This window comes from Poecile atricapillus, chromosome 7 (genome assembly GCF_030490865.1).
Source record: "Poecile atricapillus isolate bPoeAtr1 chromosome 7, bPoeAtr1.hap1, whole genome shotgun sequence".
Taxonomy (NCBI): domain Eukaryota; kingdom Metazoa; phylum Chordata; class Aves; order Passeriformes; family Paridae; genus Poecile; species Poecile atricapillus.
The window spans coordinates 24,335,098-24,357,973 of NC_081255.1; the positions used below are offsets into that span (position 1 = coordinate 24,335,098).

General features: G+C 47.2%; 1 protein-coding gene across 6 annotated transcripts in view; it reads left to right on the top strand.

Moving 5' to 3' along the window:
• RNF220 (ring finger protein 220) overlaps positions 1–22,876 on the top strand; it is a 219,629-nt gene that overhangs the window by 150,835 nt on the left and 45,918 nt on the right. For 3 of the 6 annotated variants that reach the window (XM_058842395.1, XM_058842396.1, XM_058842399.1), the window contains 4 exons: positions 8,644–8,739; positions 12,737–12,779; positions 20,609–20,730; positions 21,747–21,879. In XM_058842395.1, coding sequence (XP_058698378.1) covers positions 8,644–8,739; positions 12,737–12,779; positions 20,609–20,730; positions 21,747–21,879 — 394 coding nt within the window. Of the gene's footprint in view, positions 1–8,643; positions 8,740–12,422; positions 12,590–12,736; positions 12,780–20,608; positions 20,731–21,746; positions 21,880–22,876 lie in introns of those variants that run through there. The other 3 variants (XM_058842397.1, XM_058842398.1, XM_058842400.1) reach the window with 2 other exon arrangements.

Genomic DNA, 22,876 nt, shown 5'->3' on the forward strand with positions numbered 1-22,876 from the left:
TTCCTGTTCCCTCCTCATCAGGACTCTGTGCAGATAACTCAACAGTCCCAAACACATCACCTGTGAGGGAGAAGGATAGCTAGGAAGACAGATTAGCTGTTTGGAGGCAAACACAGTGAGTGACTGACAGAGACCAGATAAAGAAGAAGGTCCATCTCAAGGCAGGGCCAGGCTTTTGAAGTTTCCATTGACAAAGAATCCCATTTGCCTTGAGCGAGGGGATTAAACTGGGACTGGAGCGTCGTTCTATGTAAAAGAGATCAATCGTCCCCTGTCACCACATGGATCTTTTCCCTTTGCCCGTCACGTCTGGGACTAAGAACATTAACTTCAAGAAGCCAGGAGAGCAGGGAGGGAGAGGGTGAAATCAGGAAATCTTTCATTCCCTTCTCAGAGAGCTTGAAAGCTTCTCAGCCCAGGAGGATTCATTATTTCTATGTGGCTTTTGCTGGGAGACAAGTCCTGTGTGGCACAGGAAGGCACAGTGCTGTCACCTTCACCTGAGATTGGTATTAAAGGCCCCTTTGTAACCAGGTGGGATTGAGGAGGAGGGTGATGGGGAGATGCGGGCTGCTCTTTTCCTTTATGCCCACTGCATGTTTGTAGCAAGGTGTGTGAGTGGCCAATCAGGTTGTCAAGTCCCTCTGATACAGTCCCAGGCAGAGGGACAGGGTACAGACCCCTGGGATTGGGTTTGCAGTCCATGTCCAGGCACCCAGGCATCACTGGAGGTTTGGCAGGCACTCCAGGGGAGATCTGTACCACTCTGGAACTGGTGGAATGAAACTGCTGCAATGTTTCCTAGCCAGTCCTTTTCCTGGTGCCAATAAAAAGGCCAGCAGCTCCAGCAGCTCAGCAATGGGAGAAGGGGCTGCACCTCCCCATCCTTCAGGAGCATCTAATGGCAAAACAAACAAGGGCAAGCTGGTTTCACTCAGGGCCATGGAAACTGGAATGACTGCAAGCTGGTAGTTACTTCCGTGGTCACTTTAGGGCTTATTTAGGACCTTTGCCTATAGCATCATATCCATTGCCACTTCTATGCTGGCCTGAAGCTCTTCCTGGGGGGCAGCTGGGACCGGGATTTAATCTTCCCATGTTCTGTGTCCTAGCTCTGCTCCCACCCCTTCCCCACAGTTGCCCCAGCAAACATCTCTCTGGACAATAAAAGCCCAGATGTAAATGCATGTTCCTCACTCACTGCTCCCCTGCCCCTGAAGAGCTGTCACTCACTGTACTTGGTCAATTTTCATGGCAATATGTCAAAGAAAATCCAATCACTCAACATGGGATGTGATGAATGCAGGATTATTGTATCAGATTCTTCTATTATCAGAGCTGACTGAGGCAGTGAGCCAGGCAAGGGCTGTAAGCTGGGGCTCCAGCCAGCACCGCTGCTCGGTGCCTGGGCTCCCTCTCTGCAAAGGCAGCTCAAAGGGCAGTGCTGAGTGCCACAGATCTGCAGCATTCAGGATCCTTATCTGCCATTAGAGACTAAGCCTCATAGATGGTGGTACACCAGTTCTGGGCAAGGCACTTAGACAAGCAGATTGTCACTCAGAAAGTCCCTTCTGAAGGTCTCTCCAAGCCAGCCATGCCCAAGACCTCTGTGAGGCCAGAGCTTCCCTGCACACTCCCCAGCATGGCCAGAGCCTGGGTCTCGGGCAGAGCAGGCAGCAGGAATGTCTCACAGAGGCATGTGGAGAATACCAGGGACTCTGTCTGGACTGGTGGCTGCCAGGAGTCTGAACACATCTGTCAGCAGGGTGAGGTTCCCTTGGGTATTGTTCCCCAACTTCATGCTCTCCCCTTGCCTTTCTCCCCTTGCCTTGGCTGCCTCTTGCAAGGCAGGAGAGGAGCACACATTGGGTTGAACCCATGTTGGTGAGGTGTAAATCCAGCTGTTCCCACTCTTTCTTGAGCAGCTGGTGGTACCTAGAGAGTCAGCATCCCCAAGTCTTGCTTGCTACCTAAGAGCACTTCACTACTGCCTGGATTTCAGGGTATTAGCTGCAGCCTGTTACCTGTCACCTAACAGGTAAACATATATCCCCTGTGCAAGAGCTGGTACTGATCACTGAAGGGGAGGGGACTGAGTTCCATGAAGCATCCCAGCTATTGTGATGGGTTCAGCATTCGTTTTCAACTGCTGCTTCCTAATACATGGCTGAAAATTGCCTTTCCCCCTTCCAGTTCTGGCTGTGCTCTTGCTGCAAACACTGACGTGAGTGGCCACGAGCAAAATCCATCCCACACACCCAGCAGATGCCTGCAGCTGGTTTGTTTAGGTGTGCACCCAGCTCCAGGGAGGGTGCCCGCAGGCAGGCAGCCAGCACACTGCTCCCAGACCTCCGGCAGAGCTGGGAACCAAGCCACAGTGCCAGAGCTCTTTGCTTCCCCCACCCGCCCCCATGATTTTACAGCTTCACCAAGTAGTTTGAGAGAGAATTACAACATCTAGTGGGAAATTTGACCACTAAAGCCGTCCAAGGAAAAAGAGCTTCAAAGCAAGCAAGATTTGGAGCCTTAAACCTTGACAGAATGTCTATTAAGCCCTTCCCAGCTGCCTTACTTGAGATGAAATTTCTAGCACAGTCATTTTACTTCTTCATATCATGTCTGGTGGTAGGAACAGGGGACGGGTGTCGGTGCCCTGGGGTTTTAACTCCTTCTCTTGTGTCACTGACAGACTGGGAGTCTGGGACTTCTGGCAAAATTGTTCACTGTATCTGTGCTCCCTCCCTCTGTAACTGTGATTTACAAGGAAAGATTAAAAAGCTAAATCTGGATATTGTGGGAAAGCTATGGCCAAGCTGGGGACATGAGAACAGCCCACAGATACGTGAAGGAGAGGAAATTACATAGGATGAGTGTTAGCTGGCTGTTCTTCCTGCAGTTTGGGGTGATGAATACCAGAGTCACTCCAAAACCAAGTATCTGCCAGGTTTTATTCCATAAAACAAATTACCCCATGACCAGACAAAGCCCCCCACTCCCCTTGGGCCAAACAGCTGTGCCCTTCCATTAGAGCAGGGGAAACCTCTGCATTTGGCAGAAGGAGCAGAGAGGGGCACACCTGGGCCAGACCTCTTTCCCCCTCCATCTCCAGAGTGCTGATGGGCAGCTCTGCTGGAAGGGGCCCCTTTTCCCGCCATGTACCTGGTGTCTCTTCCAAGAGAGATTCCATTGCAATCCCAGGTGTGATTGTAACATGTACAGAAATTAATTAGTAGCTCACATTTCTGTAAGCTTATTCTGCTTGTGAACCACTGGAATTTTTCAGTGAAGGCCAGAAGCTGCTGATACCATTATTTCTATTCGCCATTCACACCCTTCTCACATTTAAGCCTTTCATCCCCAGCTCCATCCCACCTTTATCTCTGCCAGCTAAAAGCCACTGGATAATTTTACCTCTAACTTTTCCCGGGAGCAAATGTAGACCCTCCAAAAGCTTCTAGGAAACTCAGCTCTAATAGTAGCATCTTTGTGTCAGGGATCCTCCAGCAATAACATAAAAAATGGCTAGCAGAGTTAAGGGGGAAAATCACTGCAAGGCCTGGTATCACTTATTGCTTTCGGGTTACAGTTCCCAAGTGATAACAGCTATTAGCAACACTTTGACGTCTTCCCTACCGTGGAGGGGAGGGCAGGAGACAGAAAACATGTCAAGCCATCACCTCCATGTTAAGTGATAAGTACCTATTTAGACGGCAGAGTTAAAGCTGAATGCATCAAGCAGGGAACACTTTGTGGGGGAAAAAAAAAATTAAAAAGGCCATATAGATACATAAAAAGCAGGGTTAGGGTATTTGTTCTGCTGACAGCAGCTGTGATGGATTGTTTAAGAAAAATAGACTCCTTATGTTTTTCCAGGGCTCTCAGAAAGCAGGAGTCCAGCACTTTAATACTCTCAAATGACTGGCCTTGAGAGGCAGTAGAATGTCAGAGGCACGGGCTGGGCTGTCCCCACGCTGACACCTGCCCCGGCTGCCGGCGAGGGGCCGCGCTTCGGGCTGGGGGCGGCGTGTGCCGGCAATTTCCATCCATTTCCTTGGGCTGGCGGCTGCACCCTGACACCCGTCCCCTCCCCGTGCTGCCCGGGGCCCACGCCTGGCGAGCCGGCGGGTCAGGAGCCGGGGGCGTGTTGGAAGCTGTGTCCTTGCCGACATTGCCTCAGCAGTGCCCACGGCTCCTCCACCCAGGAGGGAGGAGCAGGTCTGGGGATCCATGGCCTGGGATCACAGCAGCAGGCACACAGGCTGCAGGATGCGCCTTTGATTCACGCCAAACCTGCCTCTGTATTTAGATATGTAAACTAAGTTTAGTTATGGTTAAGCTCGTAGTTTGGGTGAGCTGCTGAAACATTCCCGGCTAACCTCTGCAGGATTGCACGATCCATGGAGCCTGTCGGGAGCGAGCAGGCTGAGCCCCGGAGCATGAGCAGGGCTGATGTGCCCTCGGGATCTGTGGACGCAAGCGGGTACAGCCGTACATCCAGACACATCTGGCACGGCACAGCTGGGCTCCAAGGGGCAGGAAGGAATCACTGAGCGGGACCAGGGCTGCCCAGCATGGCAGGAGGGGCAGGAGGAAGGAGGGAGCACAGGCCTTGGACAAGATTGATGGCCTCGTTGCCATTAAGAAAAAAATTAGCCGGTGGCGGCTATCATATTAAAGGGTGAAGAAGCCGTGAATTATTTTCTTAAAGATCTTATCACTTACAATGATAATTTTACCTTCCAAAAGGCCACTTTTAATGAGGCAAGGCAGGCAAAAAGTCATGATTTAATGCCAGATTTTTTTTTTTCAAACACATTTTACTGCTTTTTTGTCCATGTTTAAAAAGCGCCAGTGACCTTTTTTTATTTAGCTTGCCCCAGGTGTAATGCTCAGTCTGATCCTCTCAGGGTTTATAACCTCCACAGAGAGTGCCTCTACCCAATGGAGAGATGATTTAAAGGGGAGGGAGAAATATGAACCTGCACCACCACTCACATACAGCCCTTACTCCATTTTTGATGGTGGGAGTTGTGGAGGGGAGACCAGGGAGGGAGGAGGGTCCTCTCCCCCCAGTATCCTCACTCAGACACACTCTGAAGGGCAGCTGGGATGTACTGTCAGACGGGCATGGATGAGCTGGCTGGTGGCCCTTCCCCAAGGGAAAAGGCATATTTCAGCATCAAGGCTTTTTCCCAACATGCTGAAGAACCTGGTCCCATGGTAGAGAGCATCTCCACATCAGGCCTGTCTGCACACAGAGCACCCAGTGCTATGTTTTTTGGCTGGGATGCCAGAATTTGGGTCTGCCATGCAGCATGGGCATGCATGAGGGCTGTGAGAGCACCTTTTCACTCCACAGCCATCTTCCCAGAATGCAGTTGAGAGAGGAATGGGAATTACATCACTACCCTTCCTCTGCTTGCCAGGATGTCCTGGTTTAGGGCAAATTTGGCAGAAGACCTCCAGTGGGGCTCCCCCCCGGGAAGCAAACTCACGTGGCCCTTTTCTCTCACCCTCCAACCGGTTCGGGAAGAGATTTCTCTGAGAGAAGTGGAAAAAACCTGTTTATTTCACAGGCACAGCACCACCCAGCACAAAAATGAATGATATCAAATTACAAAACCTCTCGCCGTTCAGAAGAGATGACAAACTTCAGAGGGTCTCTTTCCTGTGGGTGTTCGCTCTGTTATCAGTCCCTTCGTCGCTGGAAAATGCCGCTGCCCAGGCTGGGCTCCCGGTAGTCCACGGGTGCAAGCTTCCGGTGCTCCCCCGAGTCCCCAGTCCAGAGCAGGTTCGATTCGTTTCAGAAAAAGGGAGAGAAAACAGTGCAGGAAGACCTCTCTGCTCCGGCTAGTTGGAAAGCCAAGGCGATCTGTGTCTTGTTGTCTGTCTGTGCTGTAGTCAAAACTCCCGATGCGGGGGGGAGCAAGTACAGCCTCTGATAACAGGCTCGGTGCTTTTTTTCCACTCACTTTTACTCTTAGATGAAATTTTAAGAATACAAAACCTGTGTCTGGGTTAGGTGGACGAATGGGGATACAATTTAACATCATAATCAACCCAGGACACAGGACCAGTGAGGGAATGAGCAGAGTGGTGCAGGGAACAGCAAATCCTTGGCTTGGTATGCTGTGGTCAGGCATCCTCACTGGTTAGCCATTGGCAAACAGCCTCAGCATGACAATCTGGGGTAAAAGAGACCAAAATTGGGATGGCAGAGGCTGGCCTAATGCAGGTCACCCTGAGGGTGACCTGCCTTTTCTAATCCCTTTGCCTCTGAGCCTGCTTCCCTGCCTGCCTCCATGGCTGCCCGAGAGGCAAAATGTGGCATAGCACAGGGAAATGAGAAAAACAAATGAAGTCAAGTTTCCTAAGAGTGAAGGGGAAGTGTGACTTGGCATCTCTAACGCTGTGTTTAACATGCCGGCAAGGTATTTAGAATTGAAGTGCTTGCACACAATTTAAAAATAGACAGTTTATTAATCTAAACTGCAAGTGTATGTAGAAGAGGCCTCGAGATTGACATCTTTGGGATTAGTTTAGCCCTGCGTTTTTCCAGAGGTCATTGCCATGGTGCTCAGGAGGTTTGTGGAATAAATGGGGCCGGCATTCTTCCTGGGACCACACGCTAAAAACTAATACATAACGTTTAATTTACTGTCTCCATAGCTAGCTCAACCATTTTTCACATAATAATATTGGATTAGAGCTACCAGAAGCTGAGGGGGGGGGAACAGGAGGCGGGCAGGGTTTGTCTGTCTGTCGTGGAGGAATGGGGAGATGGGTATTTTTTTCCCCTGTTCTAGGATACATTGGAAGACAAAACAGATTTAACCCTCCCAGCTCCAGGATGCTTGGCTTATTAGGGCATTAACGCTGCTGCAGTCAGGGCTGTCATTCTGAGTCACAACTGAAGGCTTTGAGCCTCATCCCTATGTTTTTTAGGACATGTGCAATCCTGCTTATTCAAAAATGGTCCTCACTCTCTCTTTGAAAATAAAGAAACAGGAGGAGCTCAGGGTCTGCACTCTGCAGAAATTTTGCAGAGGGCTTTTCTAGAAATAAATGAGCTGTTCAAAGCCCATTAGCAGTTTGGTTTAGCCAACACATGAAGCCAGGTAGCCTCCCTGCTCTATCCATCTGTCCCCTGGAAAGCGGAGGCTGGGCTCTTGAGGCAGCCTTTGATGGGTGCCCCAGCTCCGTGGGCTCCCTCCAGCCCTCCCAGTGCCTGGCATCCCTGTTGGGCTGAGCTGAGGAGCAAGCCAGCCCAAAGATGTGGACAGCACAGCCCTCAGTTGGCAGAAGTGGTTTCGTCCAAGGAAATAACTGAGCACCCCAGCAGGCAACTCCTCTGTGACCCCTTTCAGGACATCTCATCTCCCCACATCTCCTGCAGAGCTGTGCTTTATGGCAGAGATCTGCACTGCATATTGGGACGTGCCTCTTGCCCGTGGGGTTGAACTCGGTATCCCAAACTGCCCTCTTCCACTGCCACCCCAAGCCTGCCTTCCCTCCACTCCCGTGCCAGCTGCACTGCTGTGCTGTTCTCATGGAGAGCTGTCCAAGCCAGGGAGATTGCTTGCTGCTGACTGAACCTATTTGTATGCTGCGTCATTTTTCCACTTTCACATATCTTTCCCAAAAAATGCACGTTTTTTCACGTTTCATTTCAGCCCAGAGGCAAATATTTCTGGAATACTTGCCTTTCTCCAAGGTATTATGCTTTTTAATAATGTTGTCATCACACTTGACCTGTCCAATTCAGATGATATCTACACTTCCCTTCACAAACACACACATCTCCAAGCAGTCATTTATTGTCAAATCTTGCCAGCTGATTCTCAGAAACAAACATCTGCAGAGCTGCACTTCCAGTGTACATTTTTTCACAATGTAGTGGGCTATATTTAGCCTAGTTTAGCTAATTTTTAATTTAAATTATAATTTTAAATTTCATTTTTCCTTCAAAGTACTCTAATCATAAAGTTCAATTGCAACTCAGTGTACATTTCTTTAGATGCTGTCAAACTCCCATAGTAATTTTCCTGCTAGAGTTCACTGTGTGTAGAATTTAGACTTACCTACTATGGACTTGAAGTTTATCAGTGATCTCTTAGGTCTCAAATATCACTGAGCTTTTTAACCTTCTCAAAGGCCCTTTTTTTCTGTGCTACTTATTAAAATAAATAGCATCATTACTGAAGGAAGAGGAAGTTACACTGCAAAGGTGCTGAGAGCTTTAGTGCAGTTTACAAAGCTATTGAGAGATTTAATGGCACTTAAAAAGGGCAGATGAGGACATGTAAGCACTGCTCCACTTCAGCAATCCTGTGTCTTACCATGAGAATTTCTGGTGTGGTCCTCACATATTATTTCCATCAGGGCCTGATTCTTCCCCAGCCACCAGACCTGGGGTAAAAATGACTGTCCCATTGTTGCATGATTCATTTGTAATTTGCAAGACCCTGGTCCCCTCATGGGGCAGAATCCCTTGGAAAGAGCAGAGTCAGTCCCACAGCCCGGTATTCCATCCCAGCACAGTCCCACAACTCAGCAGACACTCTCCATGGCTTTGAGGACAGCTCAGAGACAGGCAGAGAGCTCAACAATGCTCGCAACATGAATTTCTCCTTTCTCTTGCAGTCAATTTTGTTGTCAGCCTCAATCAAGCGGGAAGGAGATTCTCCGACAGCATCACCCCACTCCTCAGATGACATCCATCACTCAGACAGATACCAGGTAAGCAGGTAGCTGCTGTTGCTGGTCTCAGCCTTAGGCAGGGAGCCAGCACACCCCAGTGCCCACAGCTCTCTCAGTGTGACAGCTTGCTCTTGGCTATGCACTCACTGCCCTGGTTCTCCTGCGGGCATCATGGGCACATGAGCACATGGCCCCTCCCAGGACTGCAAAGGTGGGCTTTTGTCGGCAAAGTCCTCCCAGCTCCAACTAGAACCACTGTGGTATTTTAAAAGGTTTTAAAGTCTTTGTATTATGTATTATGTAATCTTTGTATTTGCATTATATTCACCATTTTGGTCTCATTTCCATGGCTATGTTTGTCATTACTCACCCTGTGCCCATTGAGCACTTAACAGAGAAGTGACGTTTTTTATTCATGACTCCCATCCAAGACAGAAAATAGTTTGGACAATCCACAGCCATGCCAGCCTGTTTTATAAAACATTCTCTTCCCAGATGAGCAGCAGGTCTTGACTTGGGCAATGCAATGAGTAAAACTTGAGGGAGATGGAGCAAGAAATGAAGAAAAGAGCAGCAGCACAAGTACAGCTTGGCTGGTTGTAAGTCTGTCTGTTTTGGGGCAGGCTGGCACACTTGACTCCAGCTCAACACACATCCAAACTGTTTGGCTGCAAGCCTGTACTCAGCCACTGGCTTCAAGTAGGCTTTGAAAGGCAGCAGGTAAATTAGTGCTGGTCATCAGCACAGACCCAAGCATACGTCCACTTGCTGTGTGGACAGACTGGGTGGGCTGAGGCTGTACCAGCATGTCAAACGTCCATCACCCTCTATTCTGTGCCTGTCTGCAGCCATACCCTGGTCCAAGGGTCAGGTAGGCACTCATATCTTCCTGCATCAGCCGCTTTGCACATGCCAAGTCAGTGTTTGAATCTGCAGAGAAAGACTGATGACCAGTGCTGAGGCTCTTATTGAGCCGACCCTGTTATAACAGGTGTTCCTTTAGATGGGTCCCATTAGTAGCAGATTCATACATTTGTTGCCCATTACTCCATTTCTGTCCTATTTATTGGTTATATTATCAGTTATGGATCATATTCCCATGCGGCTTTGAGTAATAACTTGGTGCCACATCACAGCCGCTTCATCCTCCCACGAACAATAAAAGCTGGTGCAAAGAGAAGCAAAACCATGCAGAAGATACAGAAATGCCTGTTTCAGGTAATCCTGCTCTCTTTCATGCCTGCTTATTAAGGCTAACAAATAAATTATGTTCATTTCAAAAGGGCATGGAAGAGATTTTTGCCATGGCCCCTTTAGTTGGAGAATCCCCCTCCCTTCCTACTCTGTCAGACATCAGTCTCTGTGAGATTGGTGGCCCCTTGCAGCCCTCTGTTCCTGTACCTTTTTATTATGTCATACTCAAAGACAAATATTCCTAGCAGAAGCCCCTCTATGTGCTGAGTCCACCTACTCTCTAATGTGCTTTAAGTTTGTGAGTGTATTTTATGGAGGGTTTCAGCCCTTAATACAAATGTGTAATGGGAGTTGTAAGTCTGCACTGCAGGGAGAAAACACCTTTGGGGCCTGATTTTCATTTAAGCTGGTGCTGGCTGCGTTATGCTGCACTGGCAGTGTAAAGGGACCTCAGAGTGGATTCCAAGGATGTGTAAAGCCTCTGTGTATTCTTAATAAAGCCACAATATGAATGAGAATCCAGTCTGCTTGGCTTACCAAGGGAAAAAGCCCAGGAAGCAGAGCAGGAGATTCTCATGGTGGTGATTTTAAGGGCTGCAAAATTCAGCTTTCCATATGCAGAGGTGTGCTGGTATTATGACTATCCCTTGTGTTGTGATCTAATCATGATTATACAGTGTATTAGTAACATGCTAGAACATGAGTTATTGGTGTTTGGGTTTTCAGAGTTCCTATGGCTCAGTTTTCTTAGTCTTTGTGCTTATATACCAAGGGGATACTTAGGAAAGGAGATTTATGAATAGAAGTGCTACGGAAATAGGGGCTTGCACAGCACTTGGGCTGCTTGCATTGCTCCCCATGTTGAGAGGGGGCTGCAGCGAAGGCAGTGGGTGGCTCCTGGATGTGGGGAGGACGCATCCTCCTGCCTCCCCTGTGCCAAGCCACTGGTGTGGTACATGGAGACTGATCAGACCCAGGTAGTGGCAGCCAATGGATTTGGTCATTAGGGGCTGCTTCTTTTACAGTATGTTCTGTCAGACAGAGCTCTGAGTAAAAACAAAGCCATTTTAGTTACATTTAGATAAAACCCTGAATACCCAGTGGAGAAATCAACAGCAAATTACAAGTGATTAATTGTACAAAAGATGACGTTTCAGGCTTGGAGGGAGCCCACAGAATATTTGTGACTGAATAGCAAGTGTAGTGTAACCAAAAGCCTAAAATCCTTGTCCAGGGAAGGCTCACTTCCCCCCCCCCAGGCGCAGGTAAGTGTGCCTCCCAAAAGACAGCTGAATTCATTAAAAGGGTAAAGCCAACAATCAGCAGCTTTGATTTTGTAAGTAAGTGCATGTATGAAAATCCAGCTTCGTGTTCAGCAGGCAGGCAGAGCTGGGATGTAGAACAGACTGTGCAAAGCTCACCAGCCAGCACCTGAACTGTCCAGCTGCCCATCATCATCTGGGGCAGCGAAACATGTATCGGGGTGGTTTTTGTTTTTCATCTGAATAAGAAGCAACAGGTCTGGTGCCAGAGAGAAGACCCAAAATGTAGGTTTGATTCCAGGAAACAAACTCTGAGGAGTCTGCAGAGAAGGGAAGAGATGGGATTTGTGTGTACAGAAGCCGCCGTTGCCCAATTTGTAGCCCCCAGCTCTGTCCCAGCTCAGGCCATTCTCCTGGGGCCATCCTCCACCACAACTGTGCAGCAGATATAGGAGTGAAATCCATGAGACAGCTCTGACCACCCAAGTTTGCTGAAAAATGAAAAGGAGAAGAGGGAGGAGTGCCTGGAAAGCGCAGGCTCCACCTGTAGTCAAGGTGTGCCCATGGTAGGGGCCATTTCTGGGTAAGGCAGGCAGGTGTCAGAGCCCTGGGGCTGAGGTGGATGCTCAGCGTTGCCCCAGCAGATGCAGATGGTGTCAGCAGGCAGGGAGGATAGGGTTCCACTTCCCAGGGCTCTGTTTCCCCAGGGCTCCACTCCCCCAGCCCTGGGAGCTCCATGGCAGGGCGGGGGCCACACTCCTGTCTTTGGGTCCTGTTAGCCCTGGACTCTGATTGGCCAAAAGACCTCAGGCCCTAATCCTTGATTGGGCAAAAGAAGTTGGAGAGCGTCACCCTGGTGCCTAATTGGCCAGTGCCTTTGGCTTATTTTTGGGGCCAAGGCTCTGACTGGCCTGTGATGTTGGGCCTAAAGGGTGCTCAGTTATTATTGGACAAGGAAATCTGCTTCCCAGTTGCTCCCAGGCTGACCCTGAGCAGCAATCTCACTTTGGGGTTTGATTGAGCGTGGCCGCTTGGGTTCTAGTGAGTCCTGATTCCTGGTTGGCCAGACACCCCATGGCTCAAGTAATACCCGATTTTTGATTGGTCAGGTATGCAGGGTCCAGTAACCCCTGATTTCTGATTGGCCAGATCCCCCGGGTTCCGGCCGCACCGGGGCTCTGATTGGCCGGGCTGGCCGGGAGCTGCCGCCCCCTGTCGGTTGTCATGGGAACTGCCTGGTGAACTCTCACCCGCGCGCCGCGGGTCACATGACCGGGGCCAACATGGCGGCAGCCGCCGGGGGCTGATCGGCGGCGCCCGCCGGGCCGCGCCGCATCCACCCGCATCCCGGGCCCGCCGCCCGCTGCCCGCCCGCGACGCCCGCGGCTATGCAGAGCAGCAAGAGGGGACCCGGCGGCGGGGGCCGGGAAGAGGTGGGTGCTGCGGTGGGGGGGAGGCCCGCGGACGGTGCGTTGTCCCGAGGATGCGCGGGGGACCGGTACGGGCCTTGTGTACGGGCGGGGGGCGAGTTGTGTACATCCGCGTCCTGACGCTTCTCCGCGCTTGTCTCCCCTCTGCAGACCTTCCTGCGGGTGCGAGCGAACCGGCAGACCCGGCTGAACGGTGAGTGCGGCCCCCATCGTGCCTGCCCCTCCGGAGAAGTTTCCAGAGTTGGGCCGGGTTGTGTGACACCCCCGCGTCCCCCACACCACAGGCCGGGAGCCGCCACCAGCCTCGCCGGGGCCTCGGCGTGCCGGGGGGGCACAGGGGGAATTGGGGTGAAGCCTCCACGCTCACCCCCGGCTCCCCAGGGAAGCGGCTCCCACCGCCGGGATCCCCCCCCGCCGGTATAAATCAGGCCCCAAAACCCGTGTTTTCAGTGTGGGGCCCGGCTGCTGAGCTTACACCGCTCACGTGGCTGAATCCTGCAGTAAACTTTTAAGCAGTCTGAGTGTCGTCTGACGTCATGGTTTGTTTTGTTTGGGTTTTTTTCTCTCAAACTCACAGATGCTGGTGTGGTACTTTTATTATTATATCTGTGGGCACTCCTAACAAGTAAACAACTATTTCTAGTGGACAGCAGCCTGATATCCAAAAAAACAAATCAGACATGACTTTATTTCAAGTTTGTTTCTCTGCTTTGAAATTGGAAAGAAAAGCTGAAAGGAAACTTTTTTTATTAGAGCTGAAGAAGTTAAAACTTTTCTCAAAGTTCAGAGGTCGGAACTTACCATGTACACAGTAACAATGTTCTACCATCTGGTTTTGTACTGCTTGTAGCTACTTTAGTATGTAACATTTAGCCAGAATTTGGTTGTTTGGGTTAATAGGCTCATTAATATCAAGCTTCCTGCCCTGAGAGTTCAGGATAACACCTCTGATGTTGTGCTTTTAGAGTTTATTTAGAAGAAGATCTACTTGAACAAAGTAGCAAAAGGGTTTAGAGTGTGCCAATAGCAAAGCGGTTTACTGGAATTTGAAGCCCTCCATGTTTAGTGGAGTCTTAAGCAAATAGAAGCTACTGATCCAAGTCTTTGATGAGTTAGAATAGGTGAATTCAGAACTAGCCTTGGGATTTTGAAATATCAACCCAGAGGATGAAAAAACTGCAAACTCCAGAAAGTCTGTTAAATCACAGAACAAAGAAATAAGTTACCTTGCATCAATTACAGGTAACTGCTGGCAAGGGCTCATTGCACTCCAAGATGAGTGCAAAGAGCTGCCAGTGCTGGCAGGCAGACACAGAGAGTTCAGATGGCTCAGATACACCGAGGTGCTGCTCTGGTGACTTGTTTTGTGTGACCAAGGTCTCTGGAGTCAAGGATGTCAAACTGTTCCTTTATCATAGTTGGATAGCTAGGGCTAAGCTCTCTCCTTCCACCTTTTTTCAGGCCAACAGTGTGCAGTCACCTTATTTTAAATATTTTTTAAAAGTCTGAGCCAGACTTGTGAAATTCTTGGTGTTGTGGAGCCCTTCAGTATGAGAAGAAGCTCTTGGTGTGAGTGTGCTCTGCTGCACTGGCTCAGTAGTGCTTCGTGCTTTTGTCTCTATCCCAAAGGAGGGCTGCAACACCATCTGGGTAGGCTGTAATCTCCTTTTGGGAACTCTTCTTGGCTTGTTGGATGTTTTTGTGAACCTGTGCTCATCTAAAGGGAGGCAGGTAGTTTTGTACTGCATTTGCATTATTTTTGCTGGATGTTTTACTCTTTTTGTATGCACCTTTTGTGGTACACCCATATTTCAAATGAAAGAACATATATGCTGCCCTAATAATGCTGGAGTTCTCTTCTTCACCCTGAGATGAAGAGGGTCCAGATGTCAGGGAGCTGGATGCAGAAATTCAGGTGAAGTGCTTTGGGTCTCAAAGAAGGTCAGATTAGATCAGAGCTGGTTCCTTCCAACCTTAGCTTTCTGTGATTGATTAGAGCTGTTCCCAAAACATACCTGTAGTGCAGTCTGCACCCAGCCAAATGGTTGGGTGGGTTCTGCTGCTCATTTCTCTGCATGTGTCTCTACATTTGTACTTCTGAATGCTGTCTGCTTTCCAGTTTCATTCTCCACGTTTGTTTGCATTGATATAACTGCAGTATTTGTAAGCTTTGCCACCTTATTTTATTGAAGAGTAATTTGAGCAGTAATGTTTGAGATGGAGAACACTGGAGTGCTTTAGGGAAAAAAAAAAAACCTCTTATTTATCTATATCTTGTATTTAAATGTGCTTCTAATCAATCATGCAACTTTAGTTTCCTAATCCTGATTATTTTACATGATTAGAAATTGTGTAGGACATGTCCAAAGACAGCTGGCTCCTTGTTTCATATTATTGTTGACACACTGCAGAAACTTAAGATATAGCAAATGCAGTCCGTAAAAAAAAAATCTATTCCATTTGTTTTTATTATGTTTTATGTGTACTTTTCAATATTGTTGTATACAGTTTATCTTGGTATTTCTGTCAAGCTTTTATGAGCTGAGTTCTAGAAGCACTTCTGGAAACTACTCCCATAAAAAGAGGTCACAGTGTTTGCTCTTCCTCCACATTGTCCTTGACCCAAATCTTGGCTTCCCAGGCTGTTTGTGACTCAGACTTGTTTGGACCTTGATGTTTTCCATCCTGTTGTGTTCATTCAAGAATGTGCAAAAGCAGCTATGGGAAGAGAAGGTAGAGAAGGAAATGTCTTCTGTGAGCTGCTATTGGCCTGGCCACAACATGATTAGGTCCTGATAGTAACGTGGTTCATATGTACCTGACTGGCCAGAGTTTTAATTCTGTCCATCAGACCTGTAGCTTAAGTTGAGCTGTAAGTAAGGCATTTTCAAGCTCAGGAGCTGGAGATTAATGTTCTGTCTGTTAGGCTCTTGAGTGTTTGTATCACAACTTCCCTGTCAGCCTCAGTGAGTTAATCCTGCACCTCTCACCTGTGCTAAACTCACTTTGCAGAGGTTGTGTCCTTGTGAACCCAGGAGCATGAGGTGCTGATTCCTGATGAACCTGTGTGACAAAGGAAGCATTTCTTTCATTTGCCTTATTTCCAGTGTTGTCAAACTGAAAACTTTAAGCCACCCTGGAAATTGGTGCTTGTGGAGATTAGCAGTGCAGAGCAGTTAGGTAGTCATTCAAAATTAGAGGCACAAAGTTTGGCTTAGTGTATCAGAACATGGGTTCAGCAGGTTAACTAGGTGCCAACCTCAGAGAATAGTGTCAGATTGAAGGTTGCTGAAAATCATCTGTGTGGAAGTTTGGCCATGTAAATCTGAAAGCTGCACTGAGACCCTTTTGTGAATCTGGCCCTTAATGTTCGTTTCTGGGCAGATGAGCAGCAAATTGTACTTGAAGTCTGGAACAGATTCCTTCTTGACCATATAGTTACTTGCTTTTACTTAGTCTTGAGATGGCTTTTTGTGCTCTTTCTACCGCCATTGTTCCCTTGCATCAGATGCTCTGGATGAGTTTGATCATTCGCAAAAGCTTTTTGTGATAGACCTAACAAAAGTAGGTATAACCACTCCTCAGGACTCCTCTAGTAGATTTGCAGACAGCAGGTGCTAGCTCCTGTGCTTGAATATCTTTGACTCAAATTTAGGGTTATTTCCAAAGTTTGCGTTCTCAGGTGAGTTGTGAAGTGGGTCCTTACAAGGCTCCATTTGCACCTTCCTGAGAAGGTGAGTCCAGTTTTGGTAGTTACCCTAAGTGTCTCTCCAAACAGACCATGCAGTTTGTTGAACCACAACTATGTCCTGTGCTTCTGTAGCTGATGGGTGGGGGAGGAATAAAGCTGGATGATTTTCACTGGAAGGAGACAAAAATGTTTCCACTTAATTTGATTGGCCTGCCATTGCAGGAGCTGCTAATGATGTCTGCATAGGACTCAGGGGACCACTCAAACTGGTGGAGGGAACCATAAGAGATATTGCTAGTAACTTAATCATGTCCTTTGATGCTGTAGGAGAGGTTGGTGCAATGTCCACTGCTAGATCCTGTGTAAGAGCACTTCTGAGGTAATTAGCGCCCTGTCCTGAAGGTGAATATTTTCTTGGGGAAGAGACTACCAATGAAAACTAAAATCCATTAGCTTTTCTCACAGGAAGTTTGGCTGGACTAGAGGGTAACATGATCTTTAAGCATTAATAAGGTTCAGCCTTGATGAGGAGAGCTCATTGTTAGAAAAGATCCTTGGTTTCTCCTGCCAATAAGGCAGCAGTGGTGAGTTGGCTTCTTCTCTAGTGCAAGCAGCCTCACCTTGCATAGCCCCACAATAGAGAAGTACATATCAGTGAAAGGAAGAGCAATTCCCTTAGCCAGCACAGCTCCTAGGTTAAATCAGAGACCATAACATCCCCCTGCCCTTGCAGAGGATCCCAGTTCTTGCTCACCTCCATGTGCTTCTTTCTCGTTCATCTGCTGTGGTGACTTAAGCTCCCCAGGTGCCTTATGGTTTCATGTAATCTGAAGGAGAGCATGCACTTGCAGCAGGAGCCATTTGTAGGGTAATGTACATCTTTACAAGTGAGGCCTCAGAGGTGCTGGAAGCCCTCTGATAGCCTAATAATAATTATTAATGCTAATAAAAATTAGTGAACTCCTCACCTCCAGGCAGAAGGTTGGAATAATAACTATGGAGTCTTTGTTCAGTTATGCCTTAAGTTTTAGCTTTCATATTTTCCAGATACTGCATTAGTATATAACTCTGAACTCCCTATGAAGTTTTAGCAAGTTCTCTTCACAGTTTAGTTAGGCAAAACAATCCTTTTCCAGCTCAAGAACCAAGGACACCATTGTAGCTTCAGGCCCCAAAAGTATAAACAACAGCAAATTGAGGAGAGCAGTCTGAGGGGATGGGACTTCAGAACCTGAAGCTGTAATTGGACAATTAACCCCAATATGTAAATGTACCAAAACTTTAAAAAGTGTAAAAACATGTGATGTGACCTGTCATCCATCTTGGGTGTAGCCTTGGCTGGGTTCTTGTACTGCCCGAGTATCTTTTGAAGGCCTTTTTAATAAATACCTACTTTATTCCTTTAACACTGTCTAGCTTCTGTTCTAGGTAGCCTCTCAAGGCATCACAGTCAGAGGTAAGAATGGGTCAGGGTTGTGAAAAAAGCCTCCTTCCCTGAGTTCTGTCCTCTTTGTACATCCAGTCCTCAACTGACTGCATTTTTATCTTCCTGAATTACAGGAGAGAATTACTTTTTCTTTTTTTTTTTTTTTTTTCCCTTTCCATGCTCTTGCGACAGGAGCAAGGGGGAGAGGGATTAGTGAGCTAATTAGAAATGATCGCATCTATCAACACTAATTAGCAATCCTGTGGTCTCACTTGCGTGTTCTTTTGAGCTGCTCCCCTTCGGGACAGCGCCACAATCAGCCCCTGCCTTTGGGGCCGCTCCGTCCCTGCCGCGCTGATTGGAAGTGATGGCCGGGCTGCGTGTGTCGGGCAGGGACAGCACCGCTCGGATGTGCTTTCCAGGCTGCTCCCTTCCCATTCCTCCTGTCACCAGGGGCACCCTTGGCCTCTGTGGGCACGCCGCTGCTGCTGCTAATGAGCAGAGAATGAAAATGGCAGGGGGATTGGTTTTCAACACCTCTTTTCCTCCAGTGGCTTTTTCACTTGTGGTGCTGCAACTCAAAGGGCTGCTTCTCTGTGGAGCTAAATGAGTCAAGATAGGTGCTGGCTGCTGGGTCTGGTGTAGAGCTGGAGCAGAGTGAGGTTCTCTTCCCTGCTCTGCACTAACATTTCGGCAGCAGATCAGGTGCTTGTTCTGGCAAAATGGTCCCAAGAATTTATCAATAGAAGACCCAAAATAAATTGTCGTCCTTTTGTCACAGCTACAGTGTATGGACTGGAGGATGGCAGTAAAAAACCCCTAAAAATACCAATAAATTCACCAGGCAGGCTGCTCTAACTGAATTGTTTGGCCATGGGGAGTCCTACCAGAATAATTAAACTGCTCCTTCCTTGCATTTCCCTGTTAAAAACATGATGAGGTGAGGGAAAATTGTGTCTGCGATTAGGATAGAGAAGGCTTTGTTTCTGTGTTTCTTTCCAGATGGGTATTTGCTGGGGAGTGCTCAAATCATATCTGATTCCAGCCTCCTTCCATATTTTTTGCTGGCTCTACAGGGCTAGTGAGGCAAGGAAAGAGCATCCTAAACTGACGTGAAAGAGCCATGCTGAAGGATATAGGTACGCACTAAACCAGAGCTTCAGAAATGTCTTGGGCGCTAAAGTACAAGCCAGAAAGCATGTGGCTTAACTGCCTAAAAAAGAGGGCTGTGAAGCTGTCAGTGTGGTGTACCCAAAAAAGAGAGGGTTGTGGAGCTTCAACAAATAAAATTTAGACAAATGATGAAAGCTGTGTGTGTTGAGTCTTTGTTGCTCAAAGTGCCAGATACCTAAACCATTCTTGTTTCTGTCTCAAGTTGCTCTTTCTTATTCTAGGAATGTCACATTTACAGAATCCTTTCCAGGATGTGAGGAGTGGAGATGTATTTTTCAGGGAGTTTTCATGCATATATATTTCAATGAGGAAAAACAATGCCCAGGGAATCATTTGAAGCTTTCTTAGTGGTGGAGCATGAGAGAGTATAGAGGATGGTGAATACTCCTAGTTCCAGATTGTAGGAAAGTATATCCTAAGCCTGAGTCCAGGGAAGCCGACAAGAAAGCCTTGAAGGAGGCCTTTGTGGTCTGTGCTGATGTGTTCAGCTGAAACTTTGTTATTCACTTGATGTGTGTGTTGTGAACTGATGCACTTTAGAAAACAATTGACATAAACTTTCCTGTACACTGGTCCTTCTCATCGTGGCATTCCAGAAGCTTTCTCTGACTCGTTGGCTGCAGGGAGCTGTTGATCCCACAGTGTTCAGGCATGAAGGCTTTCAGAGCATGCTGCAGTGCTCACAATGTCAGTAACGATTTCTGGCTAACACAGCTTTTTGGTGGTGTCATCTCTCATTATCACATGGGCTTTCCTTGGGCTTTTTCTTGTCTCTCATTCAGAATTTTGACCTTCCTTATTAATTCAACAGTGACTTTCCTGCAGCCAGTGATTGAGTTATTCAGTAATACCTGCCTAAAGCCATCATAATAAAAGACAGAAGTTCTTTTTAATGCAAATGATTTGGTTCCAGATGTTTTGATCACATTAAACGATGGCTCAAATTAACCAGCTATTGGATTAAGCAACAGGCTATCTTGGCTGCTTTTTCTAATCATCGTGCTTCCTAACATGTTTGTTTCCTAGAGCATGCTCTCAAGAAGGCAGTGTAGCCCCTAATTTTCATGAAATAAAAACAACAGAGAGAAGCTATCTAGCATGGGTCCTGTGTTTTTCATAGCAAATATCTTTATTTTCCCTAAGTATTACCTGCTACCAACTGCTCTGAATTGTTTATGGTGTTCTGAGGAGTTTTTTAGGGTGTACAGGAGGCTTTGTGGTCCTGGAAGTGATAGTTAAATACCTTGTCCAAGGTTATCAGGTTCTACATCATCTATCTACATTCTAAGCAAGTTCTTGTAGAAGGAATAGATGTGTTAGTGAAAGGGCCTCAGACTCAGAAGGCAAAATCCAAACCAGGGTTCATTGCCTTGATCGCTCAAATTTGAAAACAATTTCAGGTTTCCAAGGGAAAGATTTTAACCATTCTAATAACTTACCATGGGATGTGCAGCAGATATTCCTTCTCCTAGTTGTTAAATTGTGAATAGCTGCCTCTGTGGAATCAGAGTGCTCAGCTACAGGTTACAGATTTCCTCTGAAAAGTGCCAAGTAACAGTCTCTGTACTGTTTACAGAGGTCAGAATAGAGTTACAATGGGATTTTCTGGTGTGAAATCTTACCATTTCTGCCAAGGGTTTATTATTTGGAGCTGAGCAAATAAAGACTGGATCTACAAACTTGACATGTCTTCCTTTTTTGTTTGTTTTCTTTCCCTGGTTTCTCCATGCAGCTCGGATTGGAAAAATGAAACGGAGGAAGCAAGACGAAGGGCAGGTATGTCCCCTCTGCAGCCGACCTCTGTCAGGATCCGAGGAGGAGATGAGTAGGCATGTGGAACAATGCCTTGCAAAGGTAGAGGCGCAGCAGGATCACCAGCTGCCATTCCCTTCTCCCTACTCCCAGCTCTGTCTGCAGTTGACCTAATGTGGGGCAAAAACTAACACTGCTGAGCTTGCAGGCAATGCTAACTGTCACCCTAAGGTCTGCAGTCACTTCTTTGTCTGGGAAGATGGATTCTTCTGGATTTTTCTGCTCTGTTGCATTAGTAACTTTTTACTTCATGAATCCTTCTGCTGTTACAGAAGTCTAATTTGTAGATTTTAAAGGTGGAGCTATTGAAATTTATGAACCTTTTGTAGGATTTCAGGCATCCTATGTAGCACAGGAAGAACAGTTCGTTCTGATCTGTGCCTTTGGCAACTTTAGAATTATTGTTTGTTGGGTTCTTTTGTAGCAGACCGGGATTTGTAAAGGTTGCATGACCATCTTACTCCAGGGAAGTGCATTTAAGCAGAACCATTCTCTTGCTGTTCATCCAAAAAACAGCAAGGAAAGAGAAACAAGCCCTGGGGGAGGGAGAGAGTTTTGTCATAGGGCTTTTTGTTCACGTTTCTCAGGAAAAACCTTCAGTAGAGGACTTGGTGCCTCAAGAGGTGCATAGTATAAAGAGAGGTGTATATTGATTAGTATGCCCCAAAACTATGTTACAGGAGAACACTTCTGCTAGGGGTCAAAGGAATCTGTGTTATCATGTCCCTCCATGATAGACGAATTTTGCAAGCAAGCCAGGGGAATGCTTGTTGAAATGAATGCCAGCACTATTGTAGGGACCAGACCTTAAATTTCCTTGAGTAAAAATTATGAAACTTGCAACTTGTTTAGATCTTAGGTTGTAAATTTCTTCCAGTATCTATTTACTTCTAGTTTAGGTTAGTAGGAACAGGGATGGGAATAGAGGCTGCTGTATGCTCTATACTTTGCTATCCTGGGAGCAGTTCAGCTTTTCTTCCCCATCCCACCATGAGTTATGAACCCTGAAAAGCCATTTCTTGCATCTCAAGACTCTGCCCCTGCTTTACCCCATGCAGAGAGAAGGTTCATGCATGACTGAGGATGACTCTGTGGACATCGAGAACGAGAACGGCAACCGCTTTGAAGAGTACGAGTGGTGCGGACAGAAGAGGATACGGGCTACTACTCTCCTGGAGGGAGGATTTCGAGGTGCGCCAGTGTTTCAGGGGCACTTGTAAATCATTCTGCTGTGGAGTTATTATCTTTAAAGGGAGGGACGTGGGGATTTCCCTTCCACAAAAGGCAGAATCATCAGCCTTTGCCAGACTGTAAAGTGAGTTCAGCTTTTTATCCCTCCTGAACGATGAGAGTCAAAATTAGTGCAAATCTTGAACAAAGCATGGTGTTATTTCTTTCTTAAGGAATGGGGCTGAAGAGGGAGTGGGTAGATCATATGGGGAAAATAACATTTTATATCTCACACGTAGTAAGAAATACATGGAAATATGTGAAGAGAGGGAAATAGAAATGAAATTGTAAAAATTCCCAGCCTGGAGTGACGAAAGCTGGTGTATCAGCCTCTGGTGATGTATTGGAGGTGACAGCTAAGTCGCTTTAGCACCTGCATAAAATATTAAAGGGCCAGTTGTGCATTTATCACTCCATCCCTTTTAAGATTGATAAATGAGAATCCAGGAACCTGCTCTGCACCTCCAGCACTGCAAGCCCTTAGGGCTCTCAGACAAACACATTTTATTTTTCCTCCTTCTTTTGCTCCTTCCCCAGTGACGGGGAAATCAGTTACCAAGGAGAGAGTGAGTTATGGCAAAATTTGACCTCTCATGAGCTTTATTGGTGAATGTAATTTTAGCTAGAAACCTGGCCCCTTTCTTATATTCAGCCCTTTGGCCTCAAAGAGGAGGATTTACTAAACTGTTAGTTGGCATGAACCTCAGGCACTCACGAGAGTTTCTCGCAAGCAATCCACGTAGTGCATGCTTAATGAGAGGAGGAATGCTGGCTCCCTTCGTTCAATAAAGAGGATGGGATGTGATTTCTTCCTATACCAGCTTGGATTTTAATTTAAAATATCTCAGGGGGAAAGGCTACTGCATAAGGGTGTTGGACTTAAAAGCCAGTCGTGTGCTCAGCTAAAACCAGGCACTCCTGATCTCCTCTTGCTTTCTTCTGAAATTAAATTGTAGCT